Source organism: Camarhynchus parvulus, chromosome 20 (genome assembly GCF_901933205.1).
Source record: "Camarhynchus parvulus chromosome 20, STF_HiC, whole genome shotgun sequence".
Lineage (NCBI taxonomy): Eukaryota > Metazoa > Chordata > Aves > Passeriformes > Thraupidae > Camarhynchus > Camarhynchus parvulus.
In genome coordinates this window covers 2,325,662-2,350,119 of record NC_044590.1, presented here as the reverse complement: position 1 = coordinate 2,350,119, position 24,458 = coordinate 2,325,662, and the positions used below count along the sequence as shown (strand labels likewise).

The 24,458-nt window shown below is 49.0% G+C and overlaps 1 protein-coding gene across 1 annotated transcript; it reads right to left on the bottom strand.

Annotated features, from left to right (window-relative positions):
- Window positions 1–11,514: 11,514 nt before the first annotated feature.
- TFAP2C (transcription factor AP-2 gamma) lies at window positions 11,515–20,949 on the bottom strand. The gene is made up of 7 exons (XM_030963515.1): window positions 20,708–20,949; window positions 19,028–19,504; window positions 18,764–18,815; window positions 17,132–17,354; window positions 16,374–16,492; window positions 14,976–15,117; window positions 11,515–13,208 (listed from the first exon to the last, which is right to left on the bottom strand). The coding sequence occupies exons 1-7, from the start codon at window positions 20,753–20,755 to the stop codon at window positions 12,923–12,925; spliced, it is 1,347 nt and encodes a 448-aa protein (XP_030819375.1). The 5' UTR covers window positions 20,756–20,949; the 3' UTR covers window positions 11,515–12,922.
- Between the last annotated feature and the right edge of the window lie 3,509 nt (window positions 20,950–24,458).

Genomic DNA, 24,458 nt, shown 5'->3' with positions numbered 1-24,458 from the left:
TCGAGCCTGTTAGAGCTGCTGATACAAGAGGAGCTCCCTAAGAAATCCTGAAGGGTGGGACTGGGAACACAGCACTGGAGCAATAAGCTCGTTCCCAACAAACATGATCAAAATGATGGATCTTGCCAAAAGTGCCCGTTGCCCAATTTTTGTTCTTACCCAGCTACAGGGTTCCCTTCACACCCTTTAATTACTCACACCTTCCTTAAGGAGCACGGCTCAAACAAACAAACAGGGGGGGAAAAAAGTTACAACAACGTAGCATGATCTTGACATCCAAGATGTCAGAACCATTTTAAACCCCTTTATTGCAGAATGATGTCTTTTGTGCTTAGAGGCATGCTTGCTATTCATAGATCCACTGCTCAGCTGTTCCAGTTTTTAGTTCTGCATAAATGCCCACTCATTATGTCCAGAGGGTTTTGCCTGTAGCTTTGTGTTTGTAGCCTTGAGGCAAATGTCTTGATGGCTTAGGGAACTCGTAGGGAATGACCAAATAACATCGGATTTTCCACAGCAACGAAGCCATTATGGGACAGCATTTCTATGTAACAGCACCCTTCAGTGTGCAATCATTATAACTAAGGATTTAACCGGGCTCTGGGGACACAACAAAAATCACTTTGAAGCCAAAAAATCCACAGTGAAATCTTAAGCATTCGATTTCTGAAATGCTTGAGTCAGGCAGCTTTGTCAGATACAGTAAAACCAAGTGAAGGGGAAGGAGTTTTATGCACATCTTAAGAATGAATCCAAGTGTTTGGACCTGTGCATGCAGAGCTGGGAGTGCAGCTTTCCTTGTGCATTCCTTGCACACAGAGTTCCCTGCAGCTGCATCTGGAGCCATCATAAGCACACACACACAGCCCTGGTTAACACTTTTAGCCACAGAATTGTAGCTATGGCTGAAAATTCAGAGTGTGTACCTCTCAGTTTTGAGGGAAATCTGGTTGGACTGTAGGAGATTACACAGCCCAGGGCATCCAGCCCCTGAAGCCTGGCCCATTTCTGCTGTGGTGCTCCCCACACACTGACTAAGGGATTTATCTGAGGGTTCCTGCTGAATTACAGACCTGTGGGCACCAGGTTAAACAGCAGAGAAGGAAGAGTTTGTGATAAAAGCAAGGATACAGCTTAGAATGGGTGAACACAGAGCTGCACAAGTGTGGTGGGTTGACCTCAGCCTGCAGCCACCCACACCCCCCACTCTTCCTCAACAGGAGAGAAAAGAAAATTAACAAACTCATGGCTCAACATAAAAACCACTGAGATCCCTAACCAGCTGCTGCCATGAGCAGAACAGACTTGATTTGGGGAAAACTAATTTAGTGCATTGTCAACATAAATAAGTTTGGATGGTGAAAATTAAAACAGCACCTTGCACACCCCCTCACACTTCTCCCCTGCTCCAGCCCAAGTCCTGGAATGGCTGCAGGAGATCCCTGCAGTGCTTTGAGCATTCCACAGGGATGGCAGGGCTGCTCCTCACCCTTGTCCCAGCTCTCCTGTGCAGCACTTTGTGCTCTCACACCTTTCTTCATGGTAAGGTCCACAGCATTGCTGACAGGCTGTGGGCATGGACACCCATCCAGCCAGGAAATAGAGGAGAGGAAAGCTGGACCTCTCCAATGAATCTCTCAAAATGGAAGGGAAATTATAGACAAAAGCCACCAAAAGTCACTGCCAGCTCCAAGGGACTGGGCTGAAGAGGAGCTCATGCAGAAGGAGAGGCTGTTTGGGTGGGGAATGTGTGGAAATAATCCCATGAGGAGCAATCTGTGCCAGGGGCTGGCCTTAATGAGCTCCCTGTCGTGGCACATGGGAAACTCCACGAGTGCTCCCAGGTGGCACACACAGCCAATTCTGTCACAGACACGTTTTCTGAAAAATCCTTTCTTTGGGATTTTTCCTCCCGAGAAGCTGAGAGGCCTCAGGAACAGAATGTAAACAATGGTTATCTGCTGCTGTGGAATGCAACAGGTGCATCTGTGATTGGTCTCATGTGGTTGTTTCTAATTAATGGCCAATCACAGTCCAGCTGGCTCGGACAGAGAGCCGAGCCACAAACCTTTGTTATCATTCCTTCTTTTTCTATTCTTAGCCAGCCTTCTGAAGAAATCCTTTCTTCTATTCTTTTAGTATAGTTTTAATGTAATATATATCATAAAATAATAAATCAGCCTTCTGAAACATGGAGTCAGATCCTCCTCTCTTCCCTCACCCTGGGACCCCTGTGAACACCACCACACACTTTATCCCAGCACAGACAGGGAATGAAACCCACCCAGGCCTGGTCCAGGCCATCCCTGGGACAGCAAGGCACTTCTGGATGGCTCCTTCTGGCCCTCAGCACACATCCCCAAGGGTGAGCTGTGCTGTGATTCACCCACAGGGATGCTGAGGGCTGCATAAGGGATGTGACCGTGTTCACAGGGGTCTGAGGATGAGGGAAGAGAGGAGGATCTGACTCCATGTTTCAGAAGGCTGATTTATTATTTTATGATATCTATTACATTAAAACTATACTAAAAGAATAGAAGAAAGGATTTCATCAGAAGGCTGGCTAAGAATAGAAAAAGAAGGAATGATAAAAAAGGTTTGTGGCTCGGCTCTCTGTCCGAGCCAGCTGGACTGTGATTGGCCATTAATTAGAAACAACCACATGAGACCAATCACAGATGCACCTGTTGCATTCCACAGCAGCAGATAACCATTGTTTACATTCTGTTCCTGAGGCCTCTCAGCTTCTCAGGAGAAAAAATCCTAAGGAAAGGATTTTTCATAAAAGATGTCTGTGACAAAGGGCTGCATTGATGAGGCAGGAAGCTGAAGCATGGAGCAGAAATGCATGACTGCATGGAAAAAAACCCATCAGAGGTGCAGCCAGACAAGTGACCCTCTTGGATAATAAGGTGATGTGGTCCAGCACTGGGATGTGATGGAGAAGGAGCTGCCATCCCTCCCAGAGGGGCTGTGGTGTTCTGACAGGATCAGAACAGCAAACAGAGCAGGGCTGGGTGAATGTGACTGTGCATCTCACCCCACACCCAGCCTGCCTCTGCATCTCCAGGCAGGCTGGCCTAATAGCAGCAGCCAGCAACATCCCTGTCACAACCACTTAGCCCTGCCAGAAGTAGCAGAAGAAGAACCTCTACATCACAAAGTGGTTCAAGGCAGCTGGGCAGGGCTTTAGCCCGGCAGTGACTCACCAGAAATGCTCCCAGGGCTCCCTGTGTGCAAGGGGCTGTGCAGGGCTCCCCTCACTGGCCCTGCTGTGGCCCCAAAGCTCAGCTGTGCATTCCCCCAGCCTCTGCCCTCCCCAGGGATGCCATTTCCTACCTGCCTGGTGGCTCTGGGTTTAACCCTGCTGGAAGGAAGAGTCTGGGCCCCAGGGGTTTTTAGGTACCTATTTTTGAGGTGGTGTTCTTTGACACCTTTCCCTTGTATTGTAAAGGTCAGCTCACACACCCCAGAGGGAACACTCTCACAGTGATTAAAAACCCCAAAAAATTAGAGAAGAAAAGTTTAGTTCTTGCATTATTTGCCCAGTTCAGGCTGTGTAAATTTCATGTTTCTTCCTCAGACACAAGAACCTTCTTCCCTTCCCTGCTCATTTGGGTAAGCTGGGAACAACAACTTTTGCTGCCTACAAAGTAGTTGGGACACAGCCCCAAAGTTGCCTGCATATGACGGTGTTTCAAACCTCAGAAATAAGTACAGGGCACAAGCACCAGCTGAAGAGACTTCCAGCAGCCAGACATCAAGTCACCAGCTCCAGGAATCAGCTCTCACACCCAGCAGCAGCAGCAGCAACACAGACAGGTTTGCTGCACTCATTATTGTAATGAAGCTCATTAAAGTCCCAAGGGAGGCTGTTCCACAACATCCCAAGTGCAGTGCATCCTGTAATCACCATTTCCACCTTTCCCAGAGCCTCCCAGAGTGGGTCAGGTCAGAGGGGCCACTGCAGGTCACCCAGCCCTGCTCAGGCAGGGTCCCCTTAAGCACCTTCCTCCGATGGATTTTGAATATCCCCAGGGAATGAGAGCCCACAGCCCCCCAGGGCAGCCTGCTCCAGTGCCCAGCTCACCCTCACAGTGAAGTTCTACCCCATTTCTTGGTGGAATTCCCCGTGCATCAGTTTCTACCCATTGCTTCCCATCCTGTCCCTTGGCACTACCAATAAGAGCCTGGCTGTGAAAAAAAAAACCCCAAATATCCAAAAGGTGATTGAGAGTGGCCTGGAGAGGGACAGAGGGATGGAAGGAGCACCTTGGCAGGTGTGATGACATCCCTAAACACTCCCAGATCCAGGCCATGGTCAGAGTTCAGGGAAGGGCACACAAGAACCACAGGAAGAGTCAGCTTTCCTTGTGTCATCCTGGTGAATGCAGTGTAACCTCACAGTGGATCTGGGCAGGGACACCTTTGGGAGGGCAGGGATGTAAACCCAAAGGAAGAATTGGGAGGAAAGAAGCAGAAAAACATCCAGAGATACACAAGTCTGCAGTCAAATGAAGCCTATTAGCACAGGCATGGAGCTACTCCCTGCAGCCCTCTATTTCAACAGGTTTATTTCCTTTCATCCTATTTCCAAGTTCACACCCTGGTACAAGGCAGCAGATTTCCCCCTCTCCAACCAGAAAATTCATAAGAGATGTAAAAGGGGAGGGATGAGGAGAGAGAAACATAACAAAAGTTTTAAAATGTAAAATTTTTCACTAGACAAGTCCAATCCCTCGTACAACCACTCTTTAAGACCACGCTGCAAGGGCAGATTTCACACCCCTCACAGTCCCATGACAACGAGCTTTTTTGCCTTTTTAGTCATGCAAAGTGTTTAGGTATTTCACTGTGACTCACTGCAGTAAAAAATAGGGGCCTGATCAAATTTTTTTTAAATGTCAATTTGATTTTTTTTCAAATGGCAATTTCATTAATTTCTCAATGCAGCAGCTGTAGCTCATGAGCTCCATGGCCATAGCTACACCCTGGGTATTTCACAAACACCAGCCAGCACTTCCCAATGCATCACAACAGAGACAACATCCAAGCTTTACAGTTCCCTGGAATCTTTTTGCCTCACCTCCAGATAATTTTTCCACTGAAGAGCTTGTGCAGCTCAGCCTCAGTGGGAAGCAGCGAGCCCAGCACAGGAGGCATCAGCGCTGATGCACCTGGTGCTCTTTGCACAGAGCCCACTGCTCCCAGCCCTGCCGTGTCTGAGCTCCGGGTGCATTTTTGGAGATGCCAAGCCAGGAATTGACCTCTGCAGCAAAATCCGAGTCACCCCCAGTAATTAAAAATGCCCTGGGTTGGTGACTCCACAAGCTTTGGCTCTCCCTGCCACAGCCCTGCTGTGGGAGGAGGGATTTCTCCAACAGGTCTGGAGAAACATCTCCTTCAAAAGGGACGAGCTCGCTCCTCATCACCAGCACAACATTTCCTTTCTGTTTATGGCCCTGCCTCTGGGGGTACACTGTGACAGATTTCCAAACCAGTCACCCTTGAAATCCTTTCTGACCAGTTACTGACACAGAAACTTGTAGCTTCTGATAACCTTCTTAAAAGCTCTTTCGCCGCTTTTGTTTTTTCCCTTTTAATAAAAAGAAAAAAAGGAAAAGAAAAAGAAAAAACCAGAAAATAAAAGGAAACGGGAGGGAAAAAAAGGAAACGGGAGGGGGAAAAGGGAAACGGGAGGGGGAAAAGGGAAACGGGAGGGGGAAAAGGGAAACGGGAGGGAGAAAAGGGAAACGGGAGGGGAAAAAGGGAAACGGGAGGGGAAAAAGGGAAACAGGAGGGAAAAAAGGGAAACAGGAGGGAAAAAAGGGAAACAGGAGGGAAAAAAGTTTCCTCAGTTTTCATCTTGTGCAAACGTGCGGGGTTTATGGGTTTATGTAAGGCGCTGGCCCGGGGCTGCATCACCCCTGGCCCCGGCTGTGATCCGCTGCCACAGCCCAGCCCCGGCCTGCCGGGACCTGCAGCGCTGGGAGCGGCCGGGACAGCCCGGGAACCCGAGCGGGGCCGGTCCGGGACAGAACCACCGGCACCGGGGACAGCCGGGACCCAGGGACAGCGGGACACACGGCCGGGACCCCGCTCTCGCAGCATCCCCGCATCCCGCACACAGCGCTGCCAAGGTGGAACCCTCGAGGTTTCCAAGAAAAGGAGAGCATTTTCCTCATCCTGACCGATAAAAGCTTTTTTTAAAATTTATCATGACTTATCTGAGGAAATTGAATACAAAAGAAAAGCCGTAATCGATTTTAACACCTTTCTCTCACCTTTTGAGTTCTTACCCAAATGCTCGTTCTCATCCTCACGTCTCTGATGCCAATCACTGCCCTACCTAGCAAATACGAAAAAAGGAATAATTTTAGCTACTCTCATGTTTCTTTTTAACACCGCAATCACATAAGTCGTGAAGAAGATCACCAGAAACAATTTTTACTTCAAACTTCAACAAAAATCACTCTGAATCCTCCCCCCAGCCCAGCATTTTTTGTGGATTGCATTTCTGGAGACATTTGTGGAGTGCATTTCTGCTCTCTGCGGGAAAATTAACAGGAGCGCCTCACAAGAGCATCTTATCAACATTTATCTGGCAGCAGACAAAGCCACTAAGTGCAGGCGTTTGTCGGCCAGCAGCGCAAAGATTCCCCGTTATTGGAGCGGTACTTGGGGCTCTGAAGGCACAGCCCGGCGCTCTCACACAAACATGCATAGGCTTTATCCCTCCTCTCAGCCACCTCATACACATGCAGATGTGCCCTGGCTCCGCTCTGCCGTCAGCGCTTACCTGGGCTGGAGGATGGTGCCGACAAATCCTCAGCAAGGGGCAGCACCCAGAAAAAAAGAGTTTCGGGTTTTTATCTGCTGCTCTGCTGGAGCCAACCGGCCCCAAATCCCCACTCAGATCCCCAAAAGCTGAAGCCTGGGTTTCTAGGAACTCGCGTGAGGTCTGGAAAACAGGATCCTCTGCAAGAAGGCCAAACTTTAGCTCCAAGTGATGCCTCTGTCCACGCTTTAAAGTCGTAAAGAACCAGAGCCTCATCCCATGTGCTTCTGGTTTAGAAAGTAACACTTTTTTGTTGTTTGTTTGAATGCCAAGGGTTACTCAGCTTTGGGCCTCCGATATCAGCATCTCTACTGACAAGTTTGGTGGTCACTGCCTTTTAGGAACACAAGGATCCATGTCCAAGCACTGGACAGTGATTCTGGCAGTTTAGGACCTGCCCCAGAGGTCACTGACACTTTGACCATTTGGCCTCTGAAATCACACATTTTCCTGGCATCTCCTGCTCTGAACGTCCTCCAGCTTCTCCCATGTTTTCTCTGGATTTCACCACACCTTAACGCTAAATATAGAGCACCATTTTCAGGTAATTAGAGATTCTTAATTAATTAGAGTCATGGATTTAAAGATTCAAAGCTTGACAAATGAGCTCAGGCAAATTTTGCTGCAAGAGTTGGAGAAAATTACTGGTCCCAGGTAGCTGCCCTGGCGCTGTGCTGGAGGTTAATTACTGTTTCTCCAAAATATGTGTGCCTCTGTCCCAGCTCCAATCCAGCACCCAGCTCAGCTCCAGCTCTGTGCTCTCGGCTCTCCAGCAGACCTGCAGCTGTTCATGGAGTTTGGGGTTTTCTCCTTTCTCCATGGAGCTGATGTGATGCAAAGAGGGAAGGACAGGATGAAGACCTGGCAGAAGTAATTTCTGCTTCCAGACAGGATCCCTGTTGCCAGAGAGCTGAAATCAAATATTTTCCTTTCTCTCTCTCTGTTTAGCCATGGAGCTGGCAGAATTTTCAACCACTTTCTGTCACTAAAGAACTATTTCAATCAATTACAAATAATTGTTTTATTGCAGCAATCAGCTGGAGAACATTATCTTTCCAGCCCTTGGTTTTAACTGCTGCTTCCCCCTTGGTTTTATGCTGATTGACCCGGAAATATAAACTCTGAGCTCACCTAAAAGATCTCTCCTGTTCTTTGGGTCATTCTCTGCACTTTCTGCTGCACTCACAAGTATTTGAGTTTTGTGGCACAGAGCAAGTGTCTATATTATTCCATGCTGTTAATTCTAAATTATGGGCACAAAATATTCCCTATGAATATTTAGGGAATGTGTCATGGCACAGTAGTAGCCTGTGAGAAAAGCCTTCACAAGAACCAGTTAAAAAGTGCTGTTTAGCTAAAAGGGAGGGAAAAGGGAATATTTGTGGGCAGCCCTTACACAACAATGGTACATGGAAACCAGCTGGAGCATCCCTGTGAGACACAGGAGCATCCAGTGACTGCAAAGTGGCATCTGAAACTGGCAATAAACTTATTTCTATAACCCTGTGAAAGCGAAAAGGGAAGAGGGAGAAGGCAGCAAATGATACAGGACAGAATCAGAAAATCTCCTAAGAAATGGTTCCAGGGGAGCCCCTGAGGGGTTTTGGCAGAGAGGGTCACCCATGGATGGTGGGACACGAGGCAGAGAAATGTCCTGACTGCCACAACTGCTTGGAGAACACCCAGATTTCACAAAACCACGTCTGGCTTTGGGAACAAATTCCCAAATTCATTTCCTGTGGCTCAGCTCCTTGGGTCACCATCCCAAATGGACCGTGTAGGGTTTGTCAAAACTGGCTCCAGGTTCCCCACACAAAACCTGCATTATCAATGAACACATCATTCCAGAGATTTATTTTAGTGACAGGGAAGTATCTTTGTCCCTAACCTTGTGTTCTCTTGGTGAAGTTACAGTTTGGGAACAAAGTGTGAACATCACCCCATTTTTTTTCAAAATAAATAAAAATAAAATAAAATAAAATAAAATAAAATAAAATAAAATAAAATAAAATAAAATAAAATAAAATAAATCATGCAGCTGATGCATGCAGAAGCAGTTGCCAAAGGCAGCCCAAACCCCTGTCAGGAGGGAGGCTCCAAACCACAATTAGGCCAAAATATCTAAAAGGGTGTACATAAACACTCCATGCAGGAAAAAAAAAAAGAGAAAAAAGGGCTGCAACAAAGCAAAGCCAGCTACCACAGCAAGGCAGACCCATTTCAAGCTGCATTTCTGGGTTTACTCATATTGCAAAATTCTGAAGGGACAGGCAGCAGGGCTGCAGCCAAGAGTCAGGGAGAAACAATAAATAACAGTGGAATAAGTGGAGGGCAAATTAAAACTGAGTCAAGAATAAAGTGAACTGAAATCAGTTACTAAATTAAGACAAAAGTTCTATTTTTATTTAATATTTTACTGGTTTCTCGTCATTATTTCTCTCTGAAGCTGCAAACACCGGGGAAAAAAGTTTATTTTTAAACAGAAAGCAGCAATGCCATGAAGTCCCACAGTTTGATGAGGTGGACTCTTGGCTAAGCCTCAGGTTTGCAGTGAATGCTGTGTGGCACTCAGGGCTCTCTCAGGGGATCAAGGCCATGCCCTGGGTGCCACGGGGGGAAGGAAGGAAGCAGCTCCATGGATCCACCTGGGCTCCAACATCCTGATGCTCAACAGCCACCCAGGCCAGAGATGGATGAAATATTTTCTTTTTCCACAAGGCAATTTCTTACTGAGTGACATAAATTCTACTGCTTTATAGTTATTTATCCAAATTTTTGTAGGAGGACAGCGCTTTGATAATTTTTTCTTTTCAACCCCTGTTAGTTTAAAGCCTTTTTTCCTTCACACTATGACCAAACATCTTCTTTTGATGGGAGATGGGCAAAGATTGGACAGAGTGATGTGAATGGTCCATTTCCAAAGGAAATGAAAAAAACTTCTGAAGAGCCTTACACTAAAACTTCTTTATCTTTTAGCCAGCTCAGGAATAATCAGTGTAAAAACAGTAAAAACATGAAATTTTGAGGATCAGGAAAGAGCACATGCCTTCTTGAGTGCACATATTCCTTAAGATTAATAGCTTTGGGTGAGACAAGTTAAAATGTCCTATTCAGGGGATGGAACAGAAGACATTGCTGCTGTTTCATGGTGCTGGCACAGCTTAGAAGGTGGTTGAGCTTCAAAAGAATATCCCAGTTGAAATTTAGAGTAAAGAAAAGCTCTAAGGTAATGGAAACTCCACATTTCCAGTGTCCCACACATATGAATAGAACCCGAGTCAGTACATTAGACAATTGACTGGCTTTGCTTGAATGCATGCAGGAATAAATGGAAACATCCTTATTTCCTATCCCAAGGGGCAATTATTTCACTGCCTGGTTTTGTGCATTAAAAAAAAAAAAAAGAAAAAAAAAAAGAAAGCAAGATTCCATTGTCTGGTAGCTCAAATATCTTCCTATATATGCTGGGTAAGCAGCCCAGCAGCAGAAAGAGGAAAAAAAGGCACAAAACTGTGGCATTGCATTCCCTAAACAAACTCTCGCCATACCCAGCAGATTTCTGTGTATAAATATACAAAATCCATAAAAATACCCTTCAGGAGGGCAGCTTGTTTGTGTTTTTCAGAAGTTCTGTTAGTCATCATGTGTCCTGGCTGTGCCTGTGCCTACAGATGGTCCAAAATGCTCATTTCTGAAATGCTACAATGAGTCTAACAAATGCAAAGGCTGGAATTTCACACCTCTTTAGGAGAGAAGGGGACTGGATTGCAACTCAGACCCAGCTTTTCCTCCCAGTTCAGCACTGACAGGCATTCATGTCTTTGTGCTTCCCTCTCCGTTCTTCTCCCTGCACACCTCCTGTGGTTTTCCTTTATCCTTGAAGGGGAAAATGAGAACATAAACATGGTTTATAAGCAAGGTGTTCAGAAATGGCACATTTTGCCTCTTTTACACATCTCTGGAAGATACAGTGCCGTGATGTGACCTGGGCTCTCACTTGACAGCCCAGTGCCACCTTCCTCAAGGGCTGAGCAGCTCTTGCAGGGCCAAGGACACACCCTAAGGCCCAGATTTAGGTTCCTTTTTCAGAAAGCACTGGAAAAACGAGCTAAATTTCTCTTCAGGAAGGTTTGTTCAGCTATTTTGCATCTGAGACACCGAAAATTCCAGCTCCTGCCTCACTCCTATGGCACAAAGCACTTTGAGGACTTCCTGCAAAATCTCAACTTCCTCAAATCAGTAAAATTCAGCCAAAACCGGATGGGAGACCTCTCAAATCCCACACCCCAGGTTTTTGTGAGTATTTGGAGACAGATTATTGCAGTACAGGCAGACTGAGCAGGAGACAAGGCTGGTGGGATTGGTTTTCATTGAGAGGCAGCCTCACAGGGTTTGTGTTTGAGCTGCCTAGTTAAGCAGGCAGAAGGCAAGATCATGACATCTTAGGAAGGGAGGGAAAAAAAAAAGAAAAGATTCTTGGAGATACATAACGTGTTTAATTGAAACCATTAGTTTTACTGGCAAACAGCTTCATCTTTCTGTTCTGTTAATCCGAACAAAGTGCTGCAATTATGACTCAATACATAATGTCCTCTAGTGCTACTCATGTGCCCCACATTCCCCCAGCAGAGAAAGAAAACAGAGCTGCTCTCAGTTAACAAAACATTCCATGCTTCTAGCCAGAATACTTTTATTATATGGTTATCATATACATCAGAATTATAGTGGGAACATTTACAAATATGTGAAGATAGCTCAGAACCTCCGTTATTCACATACACACTAACTCACACACTCAGGTTTTTTTTTTTTTGCATGTCTACTCAGTTACCAGGTGAATGATGCACAAAATTATTGCTTTGTGAACAAACACCTCAGATTAAATCTAATCTTCAGTGGCAAGAATCGAGATTAAAAAAAAAAAAAGTCTTAAATACCCTGTATAACATACCTGTGCATAAACCTAAAGATATGTTTAGCTTACCCATTACCTTTGAAATACTTACCAAAATTAAAATTTGAAACCCATTTATAAAAAAAAGTATTAAAAAGTTCACCATTATTTACAAATCCGATTAAATTACACATAAATAAATATTTACATTCAACACACTGCTTCCCTTAATACACATAAAGCCTCCCTGGAAGTATTTTTTGGCCTTAGTAGGCAAAAAAAAAAAGTTAAAAAAAAAGTTATGTGCCTATTCTTTCAAGTTTGCCCCCCAAATTTAAAAACAAGACAATATAAATATGTGAATAAAGCTGCAATATCCTTAGACACAGAAAGTGAATTTTCTAAAAGTATTTTCATTTTGAACTAGTCCTCGTTAAAAAAATACCCAGATAATATAAACTGCAGCCAACATTGCTGCAGTTTTTAAAAGCCTGAATATTTCTGTAAAAAATTAGCATGTCAAATGCCATCTGAAGTCTAGTAGGATTTTAGTACTCTATGTTAATCTGAAAAGAAAGGAAAAAAAAAGTAAAAGAGAAAAAAAAAAAAAGAAAGAAACTAAACGGATTAAAAAAATCAACCCCACAGAATAATCTTACTATTTTCAGGTGTTTATAAAAAAAAATTAATGTACATAAATCTCTATACCACTGCTTAATACTGTTTTATTGTTACTGTTGCGTTTTGAGAGAATGAACCCCTGAAATTGCATCAGAGAGCAGAACAGGCTTCCATCTAAAATCTGTCTCTTAAAAACTACACATGAAGCTGGTCAGCCACGAGATACCGAGATGTGGAAAAGGAATCTAAATAAATCTCTGTGGATAATTCCATCAACCCCCCCTTTATAGCACCACTGTAACAGCAAAGGATTCAATACACTTGTCCCGAGTACTTATCTCCAGGTAATTGCTCCACACAACAGGGATACTGCAGCTTTTAGCAACACTTGTCCCACGGATCCAGCAGGAATGAAGATCCTGAATGATTTTTATTTTCCTCCCCTTTTTCCCCTTGTTTCTTTAAAAAAAAAAAAAAAAAAAAAAAATAAAACCACCCAAATCTCTATATTCCCCCTGGCAAGAAGATGAGAGTCTGTGTAGGAGGAAGGGCAGAGTCTGGTTTTCCTTTCACTTCCTGTGCTTGTCCATTTTGTCAATGGTTTTGTTGGTCTCTGCGGGGCTCTGGTCGCCAGCGTTCATGTAGGATTTGTCTGCTATTTTTAACGCCTCGTTTAGGTAGTTCTGCACGGATGTCATGGCAGCACAGATGGCAGCGCTCCCAAAGCCATGTGTGATCAGGCTGAAATGAGTCAAACAGCCCTGGATGCCAGGGTCCAAGATGGGGCTGGGCCTCGTGTTTCCAAGGGGAGTTCTGTCCTGAGTGAGGAGGTCTGTGAATTCCTTACAGATCTGCCTGCAACACACAAAGGGCTCACGCTTTACACCACAGAAACAAACTGAAATAACAAAGAGATCTGCATCGAACATTTGGCATTTGTGGCGGGAACTAGGAGAAATTCAGTGTCTAAATTAAAAACAAAAACAAAGAAGAAATTAGCATCACGTTCAAACTGGATTAGATTTCCACGTTTCTGTTTATTAACACCACTTTCTGATGAACCTTCTGCTGCATCCCCATCACAAAAACACTCTGCAAAATAAACTCTGCACCTCTGGTGCCTGCCTGGCTCTGCATCATTTGCTCCAGATTTGGAGCGGGGAGTGGGAATTCAGTGCTGGTTTCTCTGAGAACTTTCCCAGCTGGAGCAGCTGAAGAGGAGATTTAATTTAGTTGTGTATATTCCATGTATATGTAGGGAGGCCGAGGCCCTGATCCTGCAAACACTCACACATATGCCTGGCAAAACATGAGTGCTTAATAATGCTCCAGCATATGTTGTTTGCTGCTTGTAAATCTGTCCCCTTGAAGGGATTTCACAGGAGCTGAGCAATCTTAACAGAATCATCACTTTATCAGAATTTCTCAATCACAAACATCTTCCAGGGGATTTTTATTAGTGCCAGTAACAATGCCAATAAGGAAAATACTCAGGAGCAGGAGGAGTGCTCAGGAAAAATTAGCACAATATTCAAACTATAGGCAAGGGAGACTAGATTTCTAGATTTGTAAATTTTTGAGAGCTATTATTGTAAAAGAAGATATTTTTTAAAAGGAGGCTGGATGGATTCAACACCAGGAGTGTGTTTTGCACTCCTGTTGTGAGCACAAAGCCAGGGTAATTTTCTCAGCAGTTTAGGCAGGTTTTTCTCAGCTCCTCTGCAGAGTGAGGGTGCTGCCAAAAGCAGGGAATTCCATCCACCCCAAACCAGAAAACATCTCAGAGCAGGACAAACCAAAGCTCTGCTGAACCTGAGCCTGGGAGAGGAGCTCAGCAGGGGAAAGGGGAAAGTTGAGCTCTACAAACACCAGTTTGGGATAAGCTTAACCCAGCCCAGGGACCTGCTCAGGATGGGGTTTATCCACAGCCACAAGGGTCTGCAGAACAGCCAGAACAAAGCTCCCCTCCTTCCCCCCTCCTTCCCCTTCACCCAGGTCTGTGACAGGGATTTATTGAAGCACAGGGACTTTCCACACCTCCAAAGGATGCTTCCAGTGAACTATAAACATCTCCAGCCATAACAGGGAAAAAGGGACTCTCCAGCAGCTCCTGAGTGCCACGGGGAGCCGGGAGCTGCCAAAGGCCAAAGGGAGCACACGGGGGCTGAGCTTCCCCTGCTCCACTCCTGGCCCTGCTCACATCGCAGGGCACACCTGCTCCACATCCTCGGCCCTGCCACACCTAGGGACACCTTGTCCTTAGGGTCACCTTGTCCTTAGGAACACCTTGTCCTTAGGGCTCTCCTGGTGTAGGATTTTCCCCCAAGTTTTTACTGCAGTCGACTGCGGCAAAAACTTCAGGAAAAGTTTTTTACTGCAGAACTGGCCCAAACTGCTTTAGTTACCTACAGGACTGTTACCCTTATTATTGGTTCGGACTGAAATAAAACTGCTGCCACAGCTGAATTCAAACCAAAACCAAATAAAAAGAATTGCTTCATCTTCCTAATTAAAATTACACGCAAAAATCCACCAAGCTATCCCCCAGTCGCAGACAGTCAGAGTCAGACAAAAACACGTCCAAAAAGGGGAGAAGAAATAAAATCCAAGCTGAAAGCTTACTTTGCAGCAAGCAGCATGTTCTTCCTGTTTGCCATCTCGTTGCGGCCCATGTGTGGTCTGGTTAAATACTCAGCCACTGCTTTGGAAGGAAATTCTGTCTCACACACGTAGCCAAAGTCACGAGCAAGATGCACAGCTTCACCTGGGTGGGTGAAAGGGAGGGCTTGGTAAATTGTAAAATATCATTTATTGAAAGGAGATCAGGGGGGACATTAAGGAATAAACAATGTGGATTTTTGAAGAGTATTTCTGTTTTGGAAAGCAACACCATTCTGTCACTTACTAGGATATTTTAATTGATGGATCTGTTTCTTTGTAAGTTTGTACCAAGAAAAAAAGAGATTTACAGCGTGACTGCTACAAAAAAGAATTCTCTTGCTTTTATACTAGAAAGAAAAATTCCTGTCTCTACCCAGAAAAACTGCACAGCAAAGAACAAAATTCAGTCAAGATCAAATTGTCCACTGATATTTAAAAAATATCTGCCAAATAAATCCCACAAAAGTTTTCAGTTTAGTATGCTTTTGAAATATTTTTTCATAAGAATTTTCAGACAGAAAACCAAACTGCAAGGTGTATAACCAGCTCACTTTTTTTCATTAAAACAATTAAAATTAAAATGAAAGATTGGTGTGATCAGTGCAATGCGCCTGTGCACACACACCAGCTCTCCAAAACTTCCAAGCAAAGCTTTTAAATGCAAGTTGCTGCATTATAAACAGCAGGAAGGTATTGTTAGATCATTTTTCACTCTTTCCATTTCAGTTGCTGCTTGTATTCCTATTAAATCGTGCCACTACCAGGAGCTGCTTGAAACAGGAACACCAAATGCAAACCACACACACACACACATATATACACACCCTTCAGATCAGCTTCACTGACAGAGGGTCCACAGAGCATGGCCCACATTAAAGGGGCTCCAGTTTCCTAGCAGGAAGCCCAAAGCTATAAATCTCACTTTATAAGCTTGTTTATTAGCAAAGCTTCTGAGGACACCGCTGAGGTAGGGCAGGGCTGCACTCAGCTGCCCCAGAGTCCCCAGGTTTCCCAACAAGAAACCAAACCCAGCAATGCCAGGAGTTTCACCCCTTTTGCCTTGCCCTTGTGAAACCCAAAACATCCCTCAGGAGACACAGTGGGCAAAGGTGCCTCTGGCACATCCTGGCAGGCAGGAATTGTGCATCCCTGCAGTGGCTGGGTTTGGGTGAGAGAGCCCCTCAAAGGCAGCACAGCCCTTCCTTGGGTGCTGCAACATCCCCACCACACTCACTTCAAAACAAACAAAAAACCCATATTACTTTCAGGGACTTTCTAACCTTTCCATGCTTTGCCTAGAGGATAAAAAGCTGTGCACAAGGGGAGAAAGTTTATTTTTAAGACACACTCGGGACTGACCTTCCACCAAAGATGTCAATAGTGTCACATTTGCAGCTTTCCTTCTGCCAGCAGGAAGATTCAAGCCAATTTTATCCAGTTTTTCCCTTAATGATCTGCCACCATTTTTAGATTTGGCTCTGTAATTAAAGAGGGAAAAAAATGGCCTTATTTATCTTAGGGGAACACTTCTTTTTAAGATGAGAAATTCCAGTTACTGACATTCAATAGGGTTCTACTGGGGTGGGGAGAAGATAAAAACCAGGCTCTTTTCAAGTGACCTACTTTTTAAATGCTCTACTCCTATCCAGCTAGGATGAAACACAGCAGGTCAAAATCAAAATATTTCAAACTGCACCACTGAAACCAACAGTTGTAGAATGATCACAAGCCAAATTAAGTGTATGCAGAAAAGGATGTGGAAAATATCCTTGTAATGATTAATCAGGACCACGAGATTTAATAAAAAAAAATCATTCCACAGGGTTTTGGGAATCAGAGACAGCTCCACGTGCTGGTTTTGAGACAAAACCCTCAGCTCTAAACAGAGGATGAGAATTGCTGTCAGAGCTGTTAATAGCACTTCTCCAGAGGCAGCAGAAGTGCAAAGAAGTTTTATTTCCAAAGCCTATTAGGATTCAGCGTCGCCGGGCTGCTCAAAAAATCAGGAGCTGGCTGAGAGGCTCTGTGGCTGTGCTGGCATGGCTGCTCACACACAGCAAAACAAGGAAAACACAAACACGGGGGGAGGCTGGCAGGGCAGGGAGGGTCCATCCTACCTTCGCAGGACTCCTCCTAGCAGGGAGGCATTGAGACACTCCGGGGGCGAGAGCCGCCTCTGCACCTCTGCCACTGTCACTTTGTACTTGGACGTGGAGCTGAGCAGGGACAGGCGGCCCGGCACGGAGCAGAACACCTCGTTGGGGTTGATCACCACCCCAATTAAGCCATCCTTCTGGCAGGGCAGGCTCAGAGCGCTGTTCTTCGTTAGGGAGATGGGACCTGAGGGTGGAGGAGGGAAAACAGGGATTTTATAAAAGGGGGAAATAAATAGGAAGTGGCAAGTGGGTTTTCTTTCTATAAAAAGAAGCTGGGAGAGAGGATTTTGTTTGGTGTTAAATGCTCACATCACTGGACCCCATCCCCAGCATCCACCCACCCAAAAGGGCCCCAAAACTACTCCTGACCAGCTGGATTTTGCCCCTGGATTGCCAGGAGCTGCTGAACACAAGCAAGAATGCTTCTCAAGGCACACAAACCCCACTCCAGCAGGCTGCGAGGTAGCAAAGCCGTGCTCACAAAAACTCCACGCTACAACAGACTCCAAATTAGCATCCTCCAGCTACTGCCAAAACTCTTCCCGAGCCAGGGCAGGGAGAAACCTCCCGGCTCCTGCTGGGCTTCATCTTCCACCTCGCACACGCAGATTTAAGAAACCGCCTTTGGAATTTAATCCCAAACAAATTCCTACCAGAGAGCAGCACAACAGGGAGGGACGCAGCCCAGGGGAGAACCGAAAGTAAGGAGCTGCTCCTCGTTAAGAGCTTCAGCCTTTAGGTGAGGAGGGACAACAAAGGCTTTGGAGGGAGCAAACCACAGATCCGGCTTTTCCATCCCCTCGTGAATCCGCCCGGTTCACCCAGGGCCGCTGCTGAAAGGGTTAAAGAGCCGAGGTCGGCCCCACTCCCGGAGGGGGAAGATTTGTCAGTGGTGCATCTGACAGCAAAATTATTCTCCCATGAGCTAAAGGCAGCAATCAGAGCTCTGACACACACTTCTGCTTTTCCTCAGTTAGGTATTTGTTTGAAGTCTTCAGAGGAAACTTCTGATTTTTTTTTTAAGCACAAATTTGTTTAAAAACAAAAGCAAGGAAAAAAACCTAAATTACTGTAAATTGAGTCAAGACGTCTTCCTCCTTCCTCAAAACCTCAGCTACAAACCAATTTCGATTAAGATAAAGCCAAACAGTCTTCTGCCAGCGAACTCGGTCTTTTCTCAAAACTTGTAAAGAGGTTTAAAAAAATTGGGGAAAAAAAACTATCTTCGAGTGCTATCAGCAACAAAAAAACCTCAAACAAACAAACAAAAGAAAAGCCCCGTGTCACTTTACACACACGTACTTCAGGAAAGATTGAAATCGGTTCAAGGTCCCGGTTCCGATTAAAGCCATAACACAAGAGCACACGAGGGGGGACAGCCGTGTCCCGGGGGAGTCTCACAGCCCAGGGCAGTTTGTCCCTCGGACAGCATCAGAAAAATCCAGCGACAAAGAGTAGAATAAAAACTCCTCCGCCCTCCCGATCCCAAAGGATCGTTCTTTATAAAAATAATAGGGCGTCACTTCACCGGTGCGTCATGAAACTTTTAACTATTGACAAGGGAAAGTAAAACTGCGGTGCCACCTTACTGACCTTTTCTAATGACTGTCTGGTCATGCATTAGCAAGTGTTGATCTTCCACATTCTGGAAAGAGAAAGGGGGAGAAAGTTTCGCACCTGGAAGAGCCGAGAGGGAAAAAGCCGGCGGCTTTGGGGAAACCCATCCCCTCCCCGCGCACCCGCACCCCGAGGGGCGAAGGGGACAAAATGCGGATTTCTCCGCATGGACGGGGATGGGATGTGCGAGAGGACACGGAGGCTGTCCCGCTTTGCCGAGGGGCTCCGGGCTCTCCTTACCTGCACCTCCTCCATCTGGTGGGCCATGTCGTGCAAGCCCAGGTTATCTGCCAGCGCCGAGGCGTCCAGCCCGTGCCCGTGGGGCAGCAGCAGCTCGGAGCGCCGGAAAGTCTCGCGGCGGCTGCCGGCAGAGCCGCTCTCCAGCGCCGAGAGGTGCGGCACCAGCCCGGGGCGGCCGTGCGGGGCCAGCCCCGCCGGCTCCTGGCTCTGCCGGTTCGGCCAAGCGCTCTGCTGCTGGCTGGGCGGCGGCGGCGGCGGCTGGTGCAGAGGGTTGATGGAGAAGGGGTCCCCGAGGTGCGAGTAGGGGTCGCTGGACTGGGAGTAAGGCAGCGGCTGGTACGGCGGGGGGAAGTAGGGGGGCTGGAAGTCGGAGGCGCCCGAGTGCGAGAGCGGCGGGGCCGGGCTGTACAGGTGCTGGCTGACGGCGGAGAGGTGCGGCAGCCGCGGGTTCCCGTTGCTGCTGCCATCGTGCCGGTCCTGAAAAGCACACAGGGGTGGGGGACAGCGGGGTGGCGGTCAGCAGGGTCGGGGGGCACGGCGGCCGCGGGGTGGTGGCGCTTGGGAAGGAGAGAGGAGAGCGAGAGCCGCCCCGCTCCTGCCCAGAGTTTGGTGTTTTTAAGGCACTTCGCGGAAGAAATCAGCCCCGCTCTCAGGGAAGAGGTTACAAAGCAGTTCTCGCTGTTCGCCTCACCGCAACTACACCAGAACAACCCTTCTCCCGCTTGTGCGAGTCAGCAGAGCAATCATTAAAATCACAAAAATTCAAATCAGAGACGCAGCCGCGTTTCCGCCGCGCTGCCTCGGCTGGGCAGGAGGCGGCGGGGCCGGGGGGGCTGCGGAGCGATGGGGACCCCCGGCCCTGCCATCCTTCCCACCCCGAGGGGCGCCCGGGCCGGGGCTCCCGGCTCTGCCCGCCGGGAGGGAGCGCGGTGCTGCCTCCAGCCGTGCCATCGCCGCTTCTGCCCCCATTTCCAATCTCAGCGCTCGAAGCTGAAATGTCTACATTGAGCTGATCCAGGGATTTAGCAGCTTCTAGCTTCACGGTCATTAAAATAACAGGGCTAGTTAATAAGAGGTGAATGGGGTCCCAATGGAGCGTGAAGCGGGGACTGCGGCTAATCTGTAGGAGCCGAGCAGGCGGACCAGCGGAGCCGGGGGGGCACGGGGGACACAGACGAGTTCGGAGAGATCAAAACCCGGGAGCACCTCGCAGCGGGGTGGGAGCTGCTCCCGGGGAGGAAAAACGTGGGAAGGACGGGTTCGCCCTGCCCGGCTCAGCAGCTGCTACCTGGCGGCCCCTCCGCATCCCGCCCGCTGCGCTGCGCTGCGCTCCCACAGCCCCGCGGCTCCGGGGTCCCGCCGCTCCCGCACGGCGCTGCTCCATGCGGGATGCGAGCTCTGTTCTCCCAGCTGGGGCCCATTTAATTCGAGAGTTCAAAAGACTCGGTAGACTCGGTAAAGAAAAATATAAAAATACGAAAATAAAAATTCGCACTTCCAAAGGAAAAAGGTAAAAGAAAAAAAAAAAAGCCAAGCGGGCTCTCGGGGCAGGGAGCGCTGCCGCTCCGGCGGGGAGGCGGCGGGGCTGGCAGCGAGCGGGGCCCGGGGCCGGCGGAGCCCCGCGCTGCCCCGCGCAGCACCCCCGTCCCCCGGCGGCGACCCCTCCCCGCAGCCTCTCACCTCGCAGTCCTCTTCGTACTTGACATTATCTGCTAGTTTCCACAACATGGCGTCCAGCGTCCGGACCAGGTGCGCGGTGCCGCCAACAGAACAGCTCGGCCCCCGCCACGGGCGGTAAATCCACGCCGGCGCTGGGCAAGAGCAGCGGCCCCCCGGACGGAGCTCAGTTGGCAGGCATGAAGGCAGCTGACGGACTAACCCTCCGCGCTTGTGGTCACTCGGGCTTTTTTTCCCTGCCCAGACGCCCTTAATGGCAATAGGATTATCCTAACTCCTCCCCAGGGATGGCTCGGGCGCCGCGGCCGCCAGCCACTCAGGAGGGAGCGCGCAGCCCCAAGCCACTCCTTCCGCGGCCGCGGAGGGCGGGCGGGCGGCGCGGAGCCCGAGCCCCTCGGCCGCCCCTCCTCGGGGTGCGGGGCCGTGGGCGCTGCCCCGCGGGGAGGCACGGGGGCACGCGTGGGCACCCCGGGCTGGCCGCGGCTCCCCTGCGCTGCGCGGATTTGGGGAGCGGCGGGAGCAGGGCCGGGTGCTCCCCGCTCCTCCACGCGTGGATGGGCTCTGCTGAACCCCGCAGTGCGCCGCCCCCACGGCCGGCGGGTTTTTTGGGTGAAATAAACTCGGGAAAAGTCCTGGTAGCGAAAGCGAGAAAGTCCGAGCGCAGCCGGGGTTTCGTTTGCATAATTGTCAAGAGTTTGAATTACTGATTACAACTTGTAGGCTACCAAAGTTTAAGGTATAATTTACTTAATGATCCGACAAGATTATTGCAGTGGTGTCGAACCCCCGGTAGGTAAAGCAGCCCCGATTCAGCGTCCCCGATCCGGGGCTCCGGGAATTGTGCGACTGGTTCCTCGCATCGGCTTCTTTTTATTTTAATTTTTTAACTTTTTTTTTTAACGAAAATCCCGTCTGTCTAATCTTTTCGCGCAAACTCGGGGCTGGGGAAGCAGGTGGGAGGTGAGACAGGCATTTTCGGACGCCGTGAGCACACTTTCATCTAAGCTTAGAAAATACTTCCCTGCCAAATTGCTACCTTTCTGCAGGCATTTGATCTATGCAGTTATGTGTGTCAGACAAAATGAACATCGTTTTCAAAAGCAACGACTTCTCCCAGTGTTTTAAGGTGCATCCGGATCGCTGCTCATTTACATGAGAGGAGCAAGTGTTTGTTTATTGTGGCGGAGACAAAAGCTGACCCTGGGCAGTGCTGGCTGCGGAGATCTCGGCTATCAGTGCCGGGGACGAGCCGCCCGAGAGCTGCTATTAAAGGCCCGAGATAGACCCACGTCTCCAGATTTAACCAGCTCACACTTCACTCACTTTCCCCCCTCTAAAGATCAGGGGAAAAAAAAATAGCAAGAGCGCTAATTGAAATTTTTAAAAAATCCAAACACCATAAACCCCTCCATCAGAGTAAATGAATGATCTAAAAATAAACCCGAGGAGCACGGGGGTGCTGGAAGTAACTGTTGGAGGTGTTATCTGCCTTATCTACCACGCAGGTGCTGATTTGCAGCAGTTGCATTAAGCCCGTCATCATCAGCGACTCCACATTATCATTTTTGGTGGAGTCTCTATTTATTTTTATTTTTTTTAACGATGGTGTTTTTCTTCCAGGGATGTTTCTTTGAAATGCAGTTCGCGACGATTATTAGCGAGTGTGCTTGCGCTGCTCCTGGCGTCATTAAGACTAGGAATCTAAATAATAAAATACAGGGGGAGCTTGAAGTTCATTTGTATTAAAGGGACAAGCTGGATTTAGAAAGAAACGAGGAAGGGAACCATCGAGCTTCCCTGGTTTGGGAACAGCTCTTCTTCCTTCCAAAGGAGAATTGTAACAACTTTGGTTATTTTTATTATAACCTCAGAAGCCAGATTTTGTTTCTGCTCAGAAATGTCACGCTGAGAAACGAGCACGATTTTATCATTCTTTGGGATTGTCAGTGCCTGAACACCTTCGTTTCGGTGGCCATAATCACGAAGATGAATTCGCGTTAGTTATTGTGTATCTAGGAATAATATTTATAAAAAGAAGCGTGGAAGAGGGTGAGGGACGTATAAGAAATTACCTAAACAAGGCGACCGAAATAAACACTTGGCTTCCTAAACAGCAAGCCAAGAGAGCAGAGAGGAGGCTGAACACGACCGAGTTTGAGAGAAACTTTCCCGTACACCCACTTGCTCCTCGCTCTGCGCTCGCAGCCGCTGCCAGGGGCCGGCGCAGGGTCCGGGACCCGCGGGGAGCACAAGGGGAACAGAAGGGAAGGGAAGAGAAGGAAAGGAAGGCAGGGAGCGAAGGGAAGGCAGGGCAGGGGCGGGCGCTGCCCGTGCCCTCCACCGGGTGCCCGGCAGGTGATGGATGCGGGCCCTGCCCGGCTGCCCAGGGATGCTTTGGTGCGGGCACACGGCAGCTCAGCTGCTCCGCTCCTCTCTGCGGGCTCGGGGAGGGTTAAGGCTCTTGGAGCCGCTCCCTCTGGGCACGGCGGCGGTCCCGGCACGGTGCCGTTCCGCAGCGCTCCGCGCTCCGCTCAGAGCCCGGGTCAGTCCCCGCGGAGCTCAGCCGCAGCCGCGCCCGGACAAGCGCTCCGCTCGCAGCGCACTCGGGGATGCGCAGGCAGCCGGGGCTGCTGCACGGACACCGAACCGCCCCGGACACGCCTCTGAGACTGGGGCAGAGCAGGGTCCGACCCGCAGCCGGGCAGGGAGGTGTGTGCTGACAGGTGCCTGCTTTTATTTACTTATTAAAAAAAAATAATAAATAAGTATTTTAAAATTGGTGGTCTTACTCCGGGGATATCCCCTGATTCCGAGCAGAAGAGGCGCTTTGCTCCGTGGGGGATTAGTTCCCTTTTTGACGAGGCTGCAGTTTCCCGTGGGGAGCACGAAGCAGCCCCAGGCGTGAACACGCTTCGGGAGGGGAGCCAGAGCCCACTGCTGCGCCTCTGTCACACGCTGTAGTTTTCCTATTTGGCAGCAATTAAAAGAGAGCGTGGGGATGCTAATTAGTTACATCCTTCTTCCTCTAAAAAAATTATTTAAACACACACATATCTGTATTGTTAATGAGGCTGCAGCAACCTGTCCGGATTGTCGCCTGGGCTCCTGCAGAGCTGCACAAAGGCAGCGGCTGCCCCGCGGCCCCGGGACACTCCGCGGGTTGGGGCGCGGAGCGGGGTCCCCCCAGAGGGGCAGGACCCGCAGCCCAGCTCCGGGGGGCTCAGGGGGTCCCCGGGACCGGGGCCGCGGTGCGAACGTGCCGGGGATGCTCCGCAGCACAGCCATGGCCAGCCGGCCCCGCGGAGGGAGCATCCCCACCGCACCCCTCCCGCTGTGCTCCCCCTCCCCAAGCGCGGCCGCCCCGCTCCGGGAAGGCACCGAGACCCAGCCCGGACGGATCGCCCCGCCGCGGCACAGCCCGCACGTTTTCGGGCTTTTTTTCCCGCTGTTCCGCCGTTTCTCCTCCCTTCACGGGCCCCGGGGGATGCGGGGGGCGGTGTCTGTGCGCGGCTCCGGCACCGGGAGCATCCCTGGAATCCCTGCCTGGCGGGAGCCTTTCCTCGCCCTCGCCGTGCCCCCCCGGCAGGGCAGCGGCCGCAGAGCCCCGGGCAGCTCCCCCGAGGCTCCCGCAGCCCGGGAATGGCAGCCCGGGGGCTCCGGGCACCTGCCCCGCTGCCAGGTGTGCCCAAGGCCAGGCTGGACGGGGCTCGGAGCGACCTGGGCTGGCGGGAGGTGTCCCTGCCCAGGGCAGGGG